This window comes from Salvelinus fontinalis, chromosome 24, assembly GCF_029448725.1.
Source record: "Salvelinus fontinalis isolate EN_2023a chromosome 24, ASM2944872v1, whole genome shotgun sequence".
Lineage (NCBI taxonomy): Eukaryota > Metazoa > Chordata > Actinopteri > Salmoniformes > Salmonidae > Salvelinus > Salvelinus fontinalis.
The window spans coordinates 18,935,355-18,951,824 of record NC_074688.1 but is presented as its reverse complement, the minus strand read 5'-3'; the positions used below and the strand labels follow the sequence as shown (position 1 = coordinate 18,951,824).

Sequence of the window (16,470 nt, the reverse complement as noted above, 5' to 3'; positions counted from 1 at the left end):
TTCAGAATAAATGTGGATATGGATTTGATTATGTATTAAATCAGTTTAATACAGAGCATATACAGAGGACGGTAGACTACACACAGGTAGAAACCGTGTCTGATAACTGGTCAGAATGACTAAGCAATCAAACTTAAGTTTATACTACTACTCTATAATGGGTATTTAAGCATTAAAAAAAAAACATTTTATAAACCATCCCACTGAAAAATAACTTTCTATTCAATAAACACTGAGTATTTACAGTGGCTTAACAAAAGTACCATAAACTCAACATGCCAGTAAGCGCATACTACAGTTCTCATCCACACAATCCTCAGGCACCTCCCTGAGAACTAACTTCATGAGCTCTGCATCTGGTCCAGCCTCAAAGCTCAAATATGACCTAGACAACAGTGATGACTCAAATCTGTACTGAGATGTACCAGGAATTAGTTCCATGAAGAACACAGCCTCATGTTGTGAGCTGCCAATTTGGTCAGGCAAAGGTTGCTCCTGGGGGAAAATAGAGGGAGGGGGTTACCTTTGTCTTGTCAATGTGAAGTTTGTTTGTGCGAACAGCTGGTATGAAGGTACAGTAATGATCACACCTGGGTTGTGTTCAGTAGGGAGAAACTATGAAGTGGGAATGTACTTCCTGATCTTATCTCATAAGGAGAACACCGATTTTTGTTTTTCTTGAACAACTGCTGAACCCAACCCAGTTGTCAACCCAAACTAAGGCTACAGAGACTGTACAGAGGGTGTCCATTGCTTTGTGGGAAGTTCAGCTGTAAAATGTGAAATTAAGCCATACGTTAAATGTAACGTAGATGTAAGCACTTCATTTCAAAATGTATGCTTACCAGTGGTTTAGCAGAAACTCCTTGGTCCCCATTCTTGCAGCACACCATATACGTTTGCTTACAAGGTGATGTCACAGAGAGAATAACAGCACTTCCTCTGGGCTTGTCAATGTCATTGTTTCTATATACTTGGATATTGAACCGGCAATCATCTAGAAAGCAGATAACAAGAAAAAAATATGCATCCAACAGAGGGAAATATGTCTTGCAGCAATATGCGTAAAGTACTTTTGCACGTTTTTGTCATAAGGATGTCACATGATCTTCCCTGATGCATGGGGTTGTGATATGCAGCAAGCGCATCAGTAGCCTAATCTCTGTATTATACGTTGAGGGCCGGTTTACTGGACACAGATTCAGGGGTTAAAGCCCCAAAACAATCTCATGACTTAAACTTAGAGGTAGACTCAGCGAAATGAAGTTGCCACGAGCAACGCTGCAGATTTGAAATGAGCGAGATTCAAGACTTCACTCTCATCATTTTGTACATGTATTAAACCGTGAGATGCCAATTCCATATGACAGAAATCCTTCACAGTGATGGATAACTTTAACCCCAGCAAATTGGGTTCTCTAGGTACATTTACCTGCTTTGCATTGCTCCTTATTCCGCTCTTTAAACGTGAGAACGTCTTCATCTACAACCAGGAATCGGTTGTTCTTGATTTGGATCATTTTTTGGAAGCATTTATTATTCTCCTTTTTAAAATCATCCGACTCTAAATCTGCAGAAGAGGAGGGAATGTGTGAACACAACAAACAAAAAACATTTGACAGTGTGATATACACAGTGTAGTGGCTTCCTTTCCTCTTTACCATAGCCACTGCCCAAGCCTGAAGCGGGTTTGTTTCGTACGCATACAGTCCACACTCAAGGTTTCCAAACGGCCAAACATTCAATGACATCCAGGGATATGGTGCAACAAAAATGTTTATTCTTCTTATATCTAACAAAAAAATGATTCTCCAATCAACTTAAAGCATAGATTACTTGATATGGTAAATACATAATATGACCTGTCTGTATGGTCAAAAAAATATACCGCTCCCGCATCTAGCAAGGACTCCTTCCCCCGAAGGCCCAACTTCCTGCCTTTATACTAACACACTTAACACAGTACAATGAATGGGCAAGAGGGGGGGCCAAAAACTGAGTTACACTAACAACAAATGAATATATCTCAATCAGGTAAATATAAATCATAAAGGTACGTACCTAATATTTCATCATATACATTAATATATTTACACAAATGTACATGGAGCTCAGTATGTTCAGTCTTTTATACAAATATGTCCAAATCGGCTCTAACACACAGAGTATACAAAACATACTGACCAGGTGAATCCAGTATGACCCCTTATTGATGTCACTTGTTAAATCAACTTCAAATCAGTGTAGATGAAGGGGAGGAGACAGGTTAAAGAAGGATTTTTAAGCCTTAAGACAATTGAGACATGGATTGTGTATGTATGCCATTCAGTGGGTGAATGGGCAAGACAAACGATTTAAGTGGCTTTGAACGGGGTATGGTAATAGGTGCCAGGCGCACCGGTTTGTGTCAAGAACTGCAAAAGACATCCAGCCGACTCGACACAACTGTGGGAAGCATTGGAGTCAGCATCCCTGTGGAACGCTTTCGACACCTTGTAGGCTGTTCTGAGGGCAAAATGGGGGTGCATCTCAATATTAAGGTGTTCAGTGTACATGTTTTAAAGTAACTGTCCAGTGTTTTCAGATTTATATGAAATATGACCTATAATTAATTACAATACGAGTTAATTAATAATAAATTAATATTTAATATATAATATTAATATTATTGGAAAGAAAAACGATTTAAAGTATATTAAAAAGCAATTTATCTGTGTTGGAATGGTGTGAGCGTACACCAACAACAGAATGGTATGGGCATATACCGGTCCTCAGGAGGATGACATCAGAGAGGAAGAGGCTAAGCGAAAGGATCCACTCCCGTCAAAATCTGTCCACGTGGGAATACAGCGATAAGCAGACCAGTAAGCAGACCGCCTGCCTTGCCGCCTTTAGGACAATGACTCCCATTGTTAGGGCGGAGACAAGACCATCTCGTCATTATATACAGCATCTCTGATGGCATCATCCTCTATGAGGAAATAGAAGGCATTTTTTAAATGTTCTGTTTGAGATACAAGTTTGAGGTGTGGTTTTTGAAGTGTTTTTTCTCCAATTTATGCCTTGGCCACAAACACGAGTATAGCATGAGTCAACAACATTATTTGGGTATGAGCTAACAGAATGTGAGATTTTCACTGGACAGTTACTTTAACATTCTATGTTTTCAGCTGGAACTAAATAGCACATGGTCTAGGTAAGATGAGCCACATCTACATAACTTGTAATCGTAATTGTTAGAAATGTATATTACCTCCATGTTCGACTTCACAGGGAATCAGTCCACACAGATAACATGAAGAAAACACAAAGACACAAGGAGCAGAGGGTGACATCTCTGACAAAGCTTTGAACATTATTCACATTCTTTTTTTAAATGGTAGTTTACACATGTGGATTTAAAAAACAAAATTCAGTCAACCTTTTAAAGCACCACTTTACCTTGAAAAAAGATGTCCTCCTTGTCTACTACCGCAAACTCAACACACTTAAATTCGGAGCTGCTTGCCATCTTCTCAGAATCAAACATGAACGTCACTAGAGGCAAAAATATGTTATGAGGCCTATATTTATGACAAATATTGTCAAACATGTATTTATCCACTCACTGGCCATGTGCCCTTCATATATATAGATCTATACGTAGGCTAGTTAAAAAACCTACTCAAGTAGCCTTTTAAAATACTATAATATAGCTTATATAATTTACATTTAATAAAACACTAGTAATTAGAATAGCCTCTGTCATACCAATGCAGATGTGGGATTTTCTTTCAAACACCAGAGGGAGACATTTCACTTGATTATGCTATGAATCGAGCTGCACTGAGGAAAACCTTCCCTTTTCTTTACATAGACTGACCAGATGAGAAATGAACCTCAATATCAGGAAGGTGTTCCTAATGTTTTGTACACTGTAATCGCCATTCCAGGACTACAGTTTGCGCTATCCGGGATCATTGGGACGTCCCTACCCTAAACCCTACATTTACCGTAACAATTTTAAAGGAAAACTTCAAATGAGGTAAGGATGTCCCAATGATCCCATATTGCAAGGACACTAGAGCTATCATCTTTGATCCATCCTCAAGATCCATTGGCAGACAGTCATCCGATCATACACATAGCCCTACTTTTAGTGATAGGAAACGCTGCCAATTCAGTAAACAGAACCCAACATGTTTATCATACACTCATATTATTGTCATTATCGTTGAATCAATGTAAATCGTCTTAATAAAACTACCCAATTGGCCTACTCTCGGGCTACATGTGTGTTTTGTTCCACACGTGTTTAATGCCGTGTTCAAAACAACTGGGAGCTCAAAACTCTGAAATCGATTTGAAACAGTCATCCAACTCGAAATTCCTACTCGGGAACTCTGGCCTCTTTTTAGCGCTCAGATATGAAGCTCACTAAAGTCGTGATTTGACCTCGTATTTTTCCTCGTTATCAGTTGTTTTGAATGCGGCATAAATGCCTGGTAGGGAGGGCACAACCAGGAAGTGGTTTCAACCATTTAGATTCTACAGTATTCTTAAAGATATCTTACCTCGGAAATATCGCCTTCTGTAGGCTATTCAGTCATGCCTTGAACTTAGAAAAGTTTATTAAATCTGTTTCTAATCTTCCCAGAGATATTTTGTACCGACAGATGTAGCCTATTCATGTGTGGCACCTCCGACACTCGGTCGCATTGTTGCTAAACCCAATTTATGCTTTAAACAAATGAGGCTGTGATGTAATCGCGGCGCCTCCGAAGGCTTGCAGAGGCCAAATCGAGCACCACAACACTATGCGCCTCCCAAATTTTGTAACGCAAAAAGTAGAAAGGGGGCTAATGACTGTTTCTCTAACTTCAACTATAAACGTTTGGGAATATGATGACATCGTTAAAGTAGTGTCCATATCAATTTTGGACAGGTAACTAGTAACTAATCAGTAACGCGACTTTGGGATGACCCAAACTCAGTAACGTAATCTGATTACATTCAGTAACTTTTAGAAATGTAAGTTACCAATTTAACAACATATTGCTAGATAAATCAATGTTCAAGTTTATATAGCTGGCCATATATGGATGTTAAATTTTACTTTATGAGTTGGTTATGTAGGCTCCTTCTAACCCATCGCTTTCTACTACATATAATAATAATATGATTAAATTATATCTTATATCTTTACCAAAGTCTATCAGAATTCCAGTGATTCCAATAAATATTACACCCCTTGAACTTCAAGAATAGGACTTGGAAATATGGAAGTATAGATTAGCCAAATTGTTTTACCTGAGCATAACCCCAAAACTAAGGATTTATTAGCCAGCCCTACTCAGTTGTTTAGGATTTTGTTGTCATGGAGAACTGATTGGGCTCATTGATTCGATGCTGGGCTCATCGATTCGATGCTGCGCTCAAAGAATGGCATTCTTTGAGCACTACTGAAAAGTGCTATTTACATGTGAAAAATTAATGCCATATGCGGCATTTGCTATAGGCCTATTGTTTACCTTTTTGTTGGTGACACTTTGATATCTTGATAATATGCAACTGTTTGAAGGGCAAATCATCAAATTAAATAATAAGAAAACAGTCACCCCGCCTCTGTTTTGGTAAAAAACTGAGGGATGGGCCTGGATAAATGTAACCCCTCTCAGATTAATAGACATAGCTATGAATGCAAGGACTGATTATCCATGATATCAAAATTATATGTTTAACTATGTTATGAGGCTATACAGGGTTTGTTTACATTTACAATGTTTACAAACATTGGGGGGAAACAAGCTTATATTTTTGGTTCTCATGGAGTGTGACAATTGAACTAAACTCATGAGGCATTTATAAAAGTTATATTCTTCAAGAATCAATGGATATATATACAGTACCAGTCAAAAGTTTGAACACACCTATTCACTCAAAGGTTTTTATTTATTTTTTACTAGTGAAGACATCAAAACTACTATGAGATAACACATATGGAATCATGTAGTAACCAAAAAAGTGTTCAATAAAATATTTTATATTAGAGATTCTTCAAAGTAGCCACCCTTTGTCTTGATGACAGCTTTGCACATTCTTGGCATTCTCTCAACCAGCTTCACGAGGAATGCTTTTCCAACAGTCTTGAAGGAGTTCCCACATATGCCGAGCACTTGTTGGCTGTTTTTCCTTCACTCTGCGGTCCAACTCATCCCGAACCATCTCAATTGGGTTGAGGTCAGGTGATTGTGGTGGCCAGGTCATCTGATGCAGCACTCCATCACTCTCCTTCTTGGTCAAATAGCCCTTATACAGCCTGGCAGTGTGTTGGGTCATTGTCCTGTTGAAAAACAAATGATAGTGGGACTAAGTGCAAACCAGATAGGATGGGGTATTGCTGCAGAATGCTGTGGTAGCCATGCTTGTTAAGTGTAAATCACAGTGTCACCAGCAAAGTACCATCACACCTCCTCCTCCATGCTTCACTTGGGAACGACACATGCCGAGATCATCCATTCACCTACTCTGTGTCTCACAAAGACATGGCGGTTGGAACCAAATATGTAAAATTTGGACTCATCAGACCAAAGGACAGATTTCCACCGGTCTAATGTCCATTGCTTGTGTTTCTTGGCCCAAGCAATTCTCTTCTTATTATTGGTGTCCTTTAGTAGTGGTTTCTTTGCAGCAATTCGACCATGAAGCCCTGATTCACGCAGTCTCCTCTGAACAGTTGATGTGGAGATGTCTGTTACTTGAACTCTGTGAAGCATTTATTTGCACTGCAATCTGAGGTGCAGTGAACTCTAATGAATTCATCCTCTGCAGCAGAGGTAACTCTGGGTCTTCCTTTCCTGTGGCGGTCCTCATGAGAGTCAGTTTCATCATAGCGCTTGATGGTTTTTGCAACTGCACTTGAAGAAACTTTCAAAGTTCTTGACATTTTCCGCATTGACTGACCTTCATGTCTTAAAGTGATGATGGACTCTCGTTTCTTTTTGCTTATTTGAGCTGCTCTTGCCATAATATCACACTCGGGGCTCCCAAGTGTTGGGAGTACCGTAGGGCGGCGCACAATTGGCCCAACGTCGTCTGGGTTTGGCCGGTGTAGGCCGTCATTGTAAATAAGATTTTTTTCTTAACTGACTTGCATGGTTAAATTTAAAAAAATAAAAAATGGACTTGGTCTTTTACCAAATAGGACTATTTTCTGTATACCACCACTACCTTGTTATAACACAACTGATTGGCTCAAACGCATTAAGAAGGAAAGAAATTCCACAAATGTACTTTTAACAAGGCACACCTGTTAATTAAAATGCATTCCAGGTGACTACCTCATGAAGCTGGTTGAGAGAATGCCAAGAGTGTGCAGACCTGTCATCAAGGCAAAGGGTGGCTACTTTGAAGAATCTCAAATATATTTTGATTTGTTTAACACTTTTGTGTTAAACACTTATGTGATTCCACATGTGTTATTTCATAGTTTTGATGTCTTCATTATTATTCTACAATGTAGAAAATAGTTGAAAATTAAGAAAAACCCATGAATGAGTAGGTGTGTCCAAACTTTTGACTGGTACTGTATATAAAAGAAAATATGTTTTCCAAACAAGGCACATTTGTTTTGAAAGCATGGTGTAATTTGTACCCAATTTTAAATGAAACAGATTGAGGTTATGATCAAGTTGCTTCCTGTTAGGATAATGGCCATGAATACAAAAGGAAACTTTATTCTATATTTAGTTTTTTGGTGAGAACATAATTAGCATAACTGATCAACTCAAATCTGTAGTCCCAAGGCTGTCAATTTAGTATGGCATAAACACCACACTAATACATTTACATAATTGATCTCTTACAGACATGTCTGTGGTATTGACCAAAATGCCAATTATAGTTAGTTTGTAACTATTAAATATTTCTTACATGCTAAATACTGTAGAGGGTTTGCTGTCTTGTGAACATGTATTATCAAAACTCAATGCACAGTACACTCATCATATGATTTATCATCAAACATGTGTACCGACTTCAAGGTGAAATTGAGAAGATATGAAAATATGTTTGTTTGAGAACTAATACTTCATAAAAAGTCATTATAATAGTAGGAAACCATGATAGTCAGTTGATTGAAATAGCACAGCTCATCCTAAATCCAGGGAAAAGAGGGTTAACTCAAATTGCAATATTCCACTAACTTGCATTCAACCTATGGTCAGGAATTCAACATTACTTAAAGTTTGTCGAAAACCCCTGGTTTATCTTTGCATTTATGATGATATAACATTGAGCGGTTTCACATTCATGTCCCATATATGGTTTCCCTTTTCATCTGTGCCTAGACTGTATAAATCAGCGCTCATAAAGTCAGAGATGGGGTGACATGAGGGGAAATGGTTTATCTACCTACACCAGTTATTGCATTAACCACTTTAACATGCTCGCCTACGAATTATTTCCCTGTCAAGTTTGTCAAAGCATTTCTCCTCGTTTTGACAAACAGACAGTTTGGTTCAATTTAAGTGGGACATTGCAGTAACTGATGACACAGGCAGGCTATGGTATAGTTTGGCCTCACTGTGAGAGGATGTGAGTAGAGTCAGAAAGAAAACATGCTGAAATTAATGAGCTCTGCATCTGCAGCATTGCATATTTAGTATTTTTGATGAATGTCCATGGGGACAAGAGTGACGCCACTGGACATAAGAAAATGTACAGTAACTGAAATGATTAGGAAATAGCTCTCAGCTTTAGACCACACACTGCTGAAAGGACACTGTACTTATTGTACAAAAATAACACTTTTGGATGTTAGATGATCGGAAATGCAGAGAGCATTTCAATTCAGACCTGGGTCAAATACACATGTCAAATGTGTGCTTGATTTAACCGTTTGCACTTTGGGTACTATGCTATTGGTTCCGTTGTACTGGCTAAAATTAATCAAGCACAGCTCAAGTATCTGGAAGTATTTGTAATACTGTAGGTCAGGGTTCCCCAATAGGCCAAATTAAGAAAAAAAATTCTCTCAACTAAAATCACCAGGAAATCAGCTCCCAAGTATTCCCACGCATACATGGAGGCATATGTGATCGTATCCCAATGTAATAAAGGTCTGAAGTGTTCTGTTTTTGTCAAATATATCTGTTTGGGATTCTTGCAGTCAATTTGCAGTGTACAAATTATTTATAACTATGTTCCACCCCATCGGCCCACGGCTGAATGTAATTGGTGACCCATCCATATCATGCGATAATGATAACTAGAACGATAAGTTTATAAATAATATGACCACAGTTTAAAATTATAATTTAAACGAATACTACTAATTTGATGGTTGTAGTCATCAGATGTCCCATTAACAACCACCCATATCGGCTAACTTTTTAATTTCACATTTCTCAAGTATAGGCAAATTATCATAATGAATGATAACAGCAAAATGCCTGTGATAAGTGATTGTAATGTTCGGTTTATCGTTCCAGCTACAGGCTACTGGCTAAAAAGGTTCTGTGAACCCTTTGGAAATGCCTGGATTTCTGCATAAATTGGTCATAAAATTTGATCTGATCTTCATCTAGGTCACAACAATAGACAAACAGTCTGCTTAAACTAATAAAACACAAACAATTATATGGTTTCATGTCTTTATTGAACACCCCGTGTAAATATATATATTTTTTTTAAGTATGTGAACCCTTGGATTTAATAACTGGTTGACCCTCCTTTGGCAGCAATAACCTCAACCAAACATTTTCTGTAGTTGCGGATCAGACCTGCACAATGGTCAGGAGGACCACTCCAGAAGGCGTATTTTCTTCTGTTGAAGCCATTCTGTTGTTAATTTACTTCTGTGTTTTGGGTCATTGTCCTGTTGCATCACTTAACTTCTGTTGAGCTTCAATACGCGGACAGATAGCCTAACATTCTCCTGAAAAATATCTTGACAAACTTGGGAATTCATTTTTCCGTCGATGATAGCAAGCTGTCCAGGCCCTTAGGCAGCAAAGCAGACCCAAACCACGACGCTCCCTCCACCATACTTTACAGTTGGGATGAGGTTTTGATGTTGAAGTGCTGTGCCTTTTTTTCTCCACACATAGTGTTGTGTGTTCCTTCCAAACAACTCAACTGTAGTTTCATCTGTCCACAGAATATTTTTCCAGTAGCCCTGTGAAACATCCAGATGCTCATTTGCGAACTTCAAACATGCAGCAATGTTTTTTTTGGACAGCAGTGGCTTCTTCCGTGGTGTCCTCCCATGAACACCATTCTTGTTTAGTGTTTCACGTATCGTAGACTCGTCAGAGATGTTAGCACATTCCAGAGATTTCTGTAAATCTTTAGCTGACACTAGGATTCTTCTTACCCTCATTGAGCATTCTGCACTGTGCTCTTGCAGTCATCTTTGCAGGACAGCCACTCCTAGGGAGAGTAGCAACAGTGCTGAACTTTCTCCATTTATAGACAATTTGTCTTTCCATGGACTGATGAACAAAAAGGCTTTTAGAGATACTTTTGTAACCCTTTCCAGCTTTATGCAAGTCAACAATTCTTAATCTTAGGTATTCTGAGATCTCTTTTGTTCGAGGAATGGTTCACATCAGGCAATGCTTCTTGTGAATAGCAAACTTAAATTTTGTGAATGTTTTTTATAGGGCAAGGCAGCTCTAACCAACATCTCCAATCTCGTCTCATTGATTGGACTCCAGATTAGCTGACTCCTAACTCCAATTAGCTTTTGGAGAAGTCATTAGCCTAGGGGTTCACATACTTTTCCCAACCTATACTGTGAATGTTTAAATTATGTATTCAATATAGACAAGAAAAATACAATACTTTGTGTGTTATTAGTTTAAGCACACTATGTTTGTCTATCATTGTGACTCAGATTCAGATCAAATTTGATGACCAATTTATGCAGAAATCCAGGTAATTCCAAAGGGTTCACATACTTTTTCTTGCCACTGTACGTCAGAGGGACTGTTTCAATTCAGACAGTTTCACCCGCATATAACAAGAGATATGATAGGTGCTATCGTCCCGTTGGTTTAGGATTATCCGTCATGAACAGGTCATTAGAAATCTGTGGTGTGTTATCTCCAGACATTTTACTTCTCTACACGGCATTAAATGACATTACAATTAACAAGGATTAACAGGGAGGAGCTTGTTCAGCGACCATCCAATCTTGGAAGACCAAAAGAATATGTTTCCATGCTGTATATAAGAAACGTCTTATTGGCTAAATGAGGAAAGTCTCGAGAGTTAGACTAAACTGTCACGTTCCTGACCTATTTTCTGTTAGTTTGTTATATGTGTTAGTTGGTCAGGACGTGAGTTTGGGTGGGCATTCTATGTTTTCTGTTTCTGTGTTGGTTTTGGGTTGCCTGGTATGGCTCTTAATTAGAGGCAGGTGTTTGGCGTTCCTCTAATTAAGAGTCATATTTAGGTAGGCGTTGTCACAGTGTTCGTTGTTCGTTGTGGGTGATTGTCTTCCGTGTCTGTACACCACGCGGGACTGTTTACGGTTTGTTCGGTTTGTGTAGCCTATGTTCCTATTCGTGCGTTTTTCTTGTTTTATGTAAGTAAGTCATCTAGGTCTGTCTACACCGTTTGTTGTTTTTGTTAGTTTAATCAAGTTCGTGTTTTCGTTAAATAAATATGTCTTTTCACTACGCTGCGCCTTGGTTCCCTCTATACTCCTCCTCTTCCGAAGATGAAGAGGAGGAGGACTGCCGTTACAGAATCACCCACCAAGAATCCAGAACCAAGCAGCGTAATTTGGAGCAAAGGGGAAGTATACAGGACTTGTGGAGTTGGGAGCAAATATTTAACGGAGAAGGACCATGGGCTAAAGTGAATCACCGTCCATGGGAACAGCTGGAGGCAGCTCGGAGAGTGGAGGAAAAGAGAGAGAGGAACCGGAGTTATGAGGGAACTCGTCTTGCACGGAAGCCCAAAAAGCCCGTGAGTAACACACAAAAATTTCTTGGGGGGGGACTAAGAGGTAGTGGGCCTAAGAGGTAGTGGGCCTAAGAGGTAGTGGGCCTAAGAGGTAGTGGGCCAAGGGCAGGTAGGAGACCTGCGCCCACTTCCCCGGCTTACCGTGGAGAGCGGGAGTACGGGCAGGCGCCGTGTTAAGCAGTAGAGCGCACGGTGTCTCCTGTAGGAGTGCATAGCCCAGTGCGGGTTATTCCACCTCCCCGCACTGGTAGGGCTAGATTGGGTATTGAGCCAGGTGTCATGAGGCCGGCTCAACGCGTCTGGTCTCCAGTGCGTCTCCTCGGGCCGGCATACATGGCACCTGCCTTATGCATGGTTTCCCCGGTTCGCCTACATAGGCCGGTGCGGGTTATTCCACCTCCCCGCACTGGTCGGGCGACCGGGAGCATTCAACCAGGTAAGGTTGGGCAGGCTCAATGCTCAAGAGAGCCAGTACGCCTCCATGGTCCGGTATTACCGGCGCCACCTCCCCGCCCCAGCCTAGTACCTACAGTGCCTACACTACGCACTAGGCTACCAGTGCGTCTCCTGAGCCCTGTTCCTCCTCCACGCACTCTCCCTGTAGTGCGTGTATCCAGTTCGGTGCCTCCAGTTCCGGCACCATGCACTAAGCCTCCTGTGCGTCTCCAGAGCCCTGTACACACTGTTTCTTCTCCTCCTACTAATCCTGATGTGCTTGCCCTCAGCCCGGTGCCACCAGTGCCGGTACCACGCACCAGGTATAGAGTGGGCTTTGAGAGTCCAGTGTGCCCTGTCCCTGCTCCCCGCACTAGCATGAAGGTGCGTGTCCTTAGCCTGGTGCCTCCAGTTCCGGCACCACGCACCAGGTCTACAGTGCGCCTTATCCGGCCAGAGCCATCCGTCTCCCCAGCGCCATCTGAGCCATCCGTCTCCCCAGCGCCGTCTGAGCCATCCGTCTCCCCAGCGCCGTCTGAGCCATCCGTCTCCCCAGCGCCGTCTGAGCCATCCGTCTGCCATGAGCCTGCAAAGCCGCCCGTCTGCCATGAGCCTACAGAGCCATCCGCCAGACAGGAGCCGCCAGAGCCGCCCGCCAGACAGGATCCGCCAGAGCCGCCCGCCAGACAGGATCCGCCAGAGCCGCCCGCCAGACAGGATCCGCCAGAGCCGCCCGCCAGACAGGATCCGCCAGAGCCGCCCGCCAGACAGGATCCGCCAGAGCCGCCCGCCAGACAGGATCCGCCAGAGCCGCCCGCCAGACAGGATCCGCCAGAGCCGCCAACCAGACAGGATCGGCCAGAGCCGCCAACCAGACAGGATCGGCCAGAGCCGCCAACCAGACAGGATCTGCCAGAGCCGCCAACCAGACAGGATCTGCCAGAGCCGCCAACCAGACAGGATCTGCCAGAGCCGCCAACCAGACAGGATCGGCCAGAGCCGCCAACCAGACAGGATCGGCCAGAGCCGCCAACCAGACAGGATCGGCCAGAGCCGCCAGCGAGCCATGAGCGGCCAGAGCCGCCAGCCTGCCATGAGCGTCGAGAGCCGCCAGCCTGCCATGAGCGTCGAGAGCCGTCAGCCAGCCATGAGCGTCGAGAGCCGTCAGCCAGCCATGAGCGTCGAGAGCCGTCAGCCAGCCATGAGCGTCGAGAGCCGTCAGCCTGCCATGAGCGTCGAGAGCCGTCAGCCTGCCATGAGCGTCGAGAGCGGTCAGCCAGCCATGAGCGTCGAGAGCCGTCAGCCAGCCATGAGCGTCGAGAGCCGTCAGCCAGCCATGAGCGTCGAGAGCCGTCAGCCAGCCATGAGCGTCGAGAGCCGTCAGCCAGCCATGAGCGTCGAGAGCCGTCAGCCTGCCATGAGCGTCGAGAGCCGTCAGCCAGCCATGAGCGTCGAGAGCCGTCAGCCAGCCATGAGCGTCGAGAGCCGTCAGCCAGCCATGAGCGTCGAGAGCCGTCAGCCAGCCATGAGCGTCGAGAGCCGTCAGCCAGCCATGAGCGTCGAGAGCCGTCAGCCAGCCATGAGCGTCGAGAGCCGTCAGCCAGCCATGAGCGTCGAGAGCCGTCAGCCAGCCATGAGCGTCGAGAGCCGTCAGCCAGCCATGAGCGTCGAGAGCCGTCAGCCAGCCATGAGCGTCGAGAGCCGTCAGCCAGCCATGAGCGTCGAGAGCCGTCAGCCAGCCATGAGCGTCGAGAGCCGTCAGCCAGCCATGAGCGTCGAGAGCCGTCAGCCAGCCATGAGCGTCGAGAGCCGTCAGCCAGCCATGAGCGTCGAGAGCCGTCAGCCAGCCATGAGCGTCGAGAGCCGTCAGCCAGCCATGAGCGTCGAGAGCCGTCAGCCAGCCATGAGCGTCGAGAGCCGTCAGCCAGCCATGAGCGTCGAGAGCCGTCAGCCAGCCATGAGCGTCGAGAGCCGTCAGCCAGCCATGAGCGTCGAGAGCCGTCAGCCAGCCATGAGCGTCGAGAGCCGTCAGCCAGCCATGAGCGTCGAGAGCCGTCAGCCAGCCATGAGCGTCGAGAGCCGTCAGCCAGCCATGAGCGTCGAGAGCCGTCAGCCAGCCATGAGCGTCGAGAGCCGTCAGCCAGCCATGAGCGTCGAGAGCCGTCAGCCAGCCATGAGCGTCGAGAGCCGTCAGCCAGCCATGAGCGTCGAGAGCCGTCAGCCATGAGCTGCCCTTCAGCCAGAAACGGCTATATACCCAGAACTGCCCCTCAGTCCAGAGCTGTCTCTCTGTCCGGAGCTGCCTTTCAGTCCGGAGTTGCCCCTCTATCATTATCTCCCTCTCTATCCTGATCTACCTCTATATTCTGATCTATCCCTCTGTCTTGTGCTATCCCACTGTCTTGATCTATCCCTCTGTCCCGGTGCTGTCCCTGTCATGGATGTTACTAAGAGGATTTTGTGGGGGTAAGATATGGGTGGACATTTTTAGGGGAAGATGGAGGCTGGGATTGACTATGGTGGGGTGGGGACCTCGCCCGGAGCCTGAGCCACCACCGTGGTCAGATGCCCACCCAGACCCTCCCCTAGACTTTGTGCTGGTGCGTCTGGAGTTCGCACCTTATGGGGGGGTTATGTCACGTTCCTGACCTATTTTCTGTTAGTTTGTTATATGTGTTAGTTGGTCAGGACGTGAGTTTGGGTGGGCATTCTATGTTTTCTGTTTCTGTGTTGGTTTTTGGGTTGCCTGGTATGGCTCTTAATTAGAGGCAGGTGTTTGGCGTTCCTCTAATTAAGAGTCATATTTAGGTAGGCGTTGTCACAGTGTTCGTTGTGGGTGATTGTCTTCCGTGTCTGTACACCACCCGGGACTGTTTACGGTTTGTTCGGTTTGTGTAGCCTATGTTCCTATTCGTGCGTTTTTCTTGTTTTATGTAAGTACGTCGTCTAGGTCTGTCTACACCGTTTGTTGTTTTTGTTAGTTTCATCAAGTTCGTGTTTTCGTTAAATAAATATGTCTTTTCACTACGCTGCGCCTTGGTTCCCTCTATACTCCTCCTCTTCTGAAGAGGAGGAGGACTGCCGTTACATAAACATTCCAAACTGATAGGTTCATAGAAGGTGACCACCACTGACCTGGCTCGAAAGGGAAGATGAAGACCATGATCTCTCAAGATAAAACATCATAAACACACATAATTATGGATACATGGAGAAATACAAACAAATATCTCAGGAAATTCCCTATAATACTGTCAAAAATAGCTTTTAAACAGCCTCATTCCACAATTTCAGTGTATAGAGCTGGAGGGTATGTTCAATATTATGAGTGCATGGAGGATTTTTTTGTCATGGGAATGTCCTGTACTGAAATTAGCTAATTTAACCAATTACTTACTTTCAAATGTAGGGACAGCTGGAGAAAAAAAAAAAATCATAAACCCACTCTAAAAACACATGCTTTATCGACTGGGTTGGCTAACAACTTCCAGATTGTAATAACATTCAAATTGGGGGTAATATAACACAGTAAATTCACAGTTCAGCGTACTGCAGGGAAAATAACACTAAACCTACATTTAAGTGATAATACCAGAGAAGCCACTCAATGGGCACAGACGTCAGTTCAACATCAATTTTTGTCAACTAAGGTGAATTCAAAGTGAAATAATCAAACATTTTTACCATGTCAATGGATTTACTTTACTTTAAAAGATCAGTAAAAAAGGGGGGGACAGAAATTCAGTAAATTCCTTTATGTTGATAACTTTTGCCCGGTTAGAGTCTAAGGTTCCAGGCATCCCATAATGTGACTTTTTTGAAATGACTGAATTACTTTTAGTTAGTATTACCAAATAAAGTGAAACCACAAGTCTTTTGTTAATCTCCATCTTTTCATACATCTGTCCAGTGAGGATGTGTTTGAGCTGTAACATGACATGTAATAATGATGCAAGTTTTACAGCAGCTGTGCGCCATGCTTCATGGGGCTAACGGAGGGACACGTTCAGGGGTCAGTTATCATACAATCGTAGTTCTTGTTTTTGTAAGTTAACATTTACGGTTCATGACCGTAAACGTACC

General features: G+C 43.4%; 1 protein-coding gene across 2 annotated transcripts; it reads right to left on the bottom strand.

The window, feature by feature from the left end:
- Positions 1-23: 23 nt before the first annotated feature.
- Positions 24-4,767, bottom strand: LOC129822103 (uncharacterized). 2 transcript variants are annotated; one of them, XM_055880057.1, is made up of 6 exons: positions 4,554-4,767; positions 3,442-3,537; positions 3,254-3,265; positions 1,433-1,570; positions 846-997; positions 24-495 (listed from the first exon to the last, which is right to left on the bottom strand). In XM_055880057.1, the coding sequence occupies exons 2-6, from the start codon at positions 3,527-3,529 to the stop codon at positions 271-273; spliced, it is 615 nt and encodes a 204-aa protein (XP_055736032.1). In that variant the 5' UTR covers positions 3,530-3,537; positions 4,554-4,767; the 3' UTR covers positions 24-270. The 2 variants fall into 2 exon arrangements, with proteins under 2 accessions (XP_055736032.1, XP_055736031.1); XM_055880056.1 differs by lacking the exons at positions 3,442-3,537; positions 4,554-4,767 and having other exon boundaries at positions 3,254-3,430.
- Positions 4,768-16,470: the final 11,703 nt, after the last annotated feature.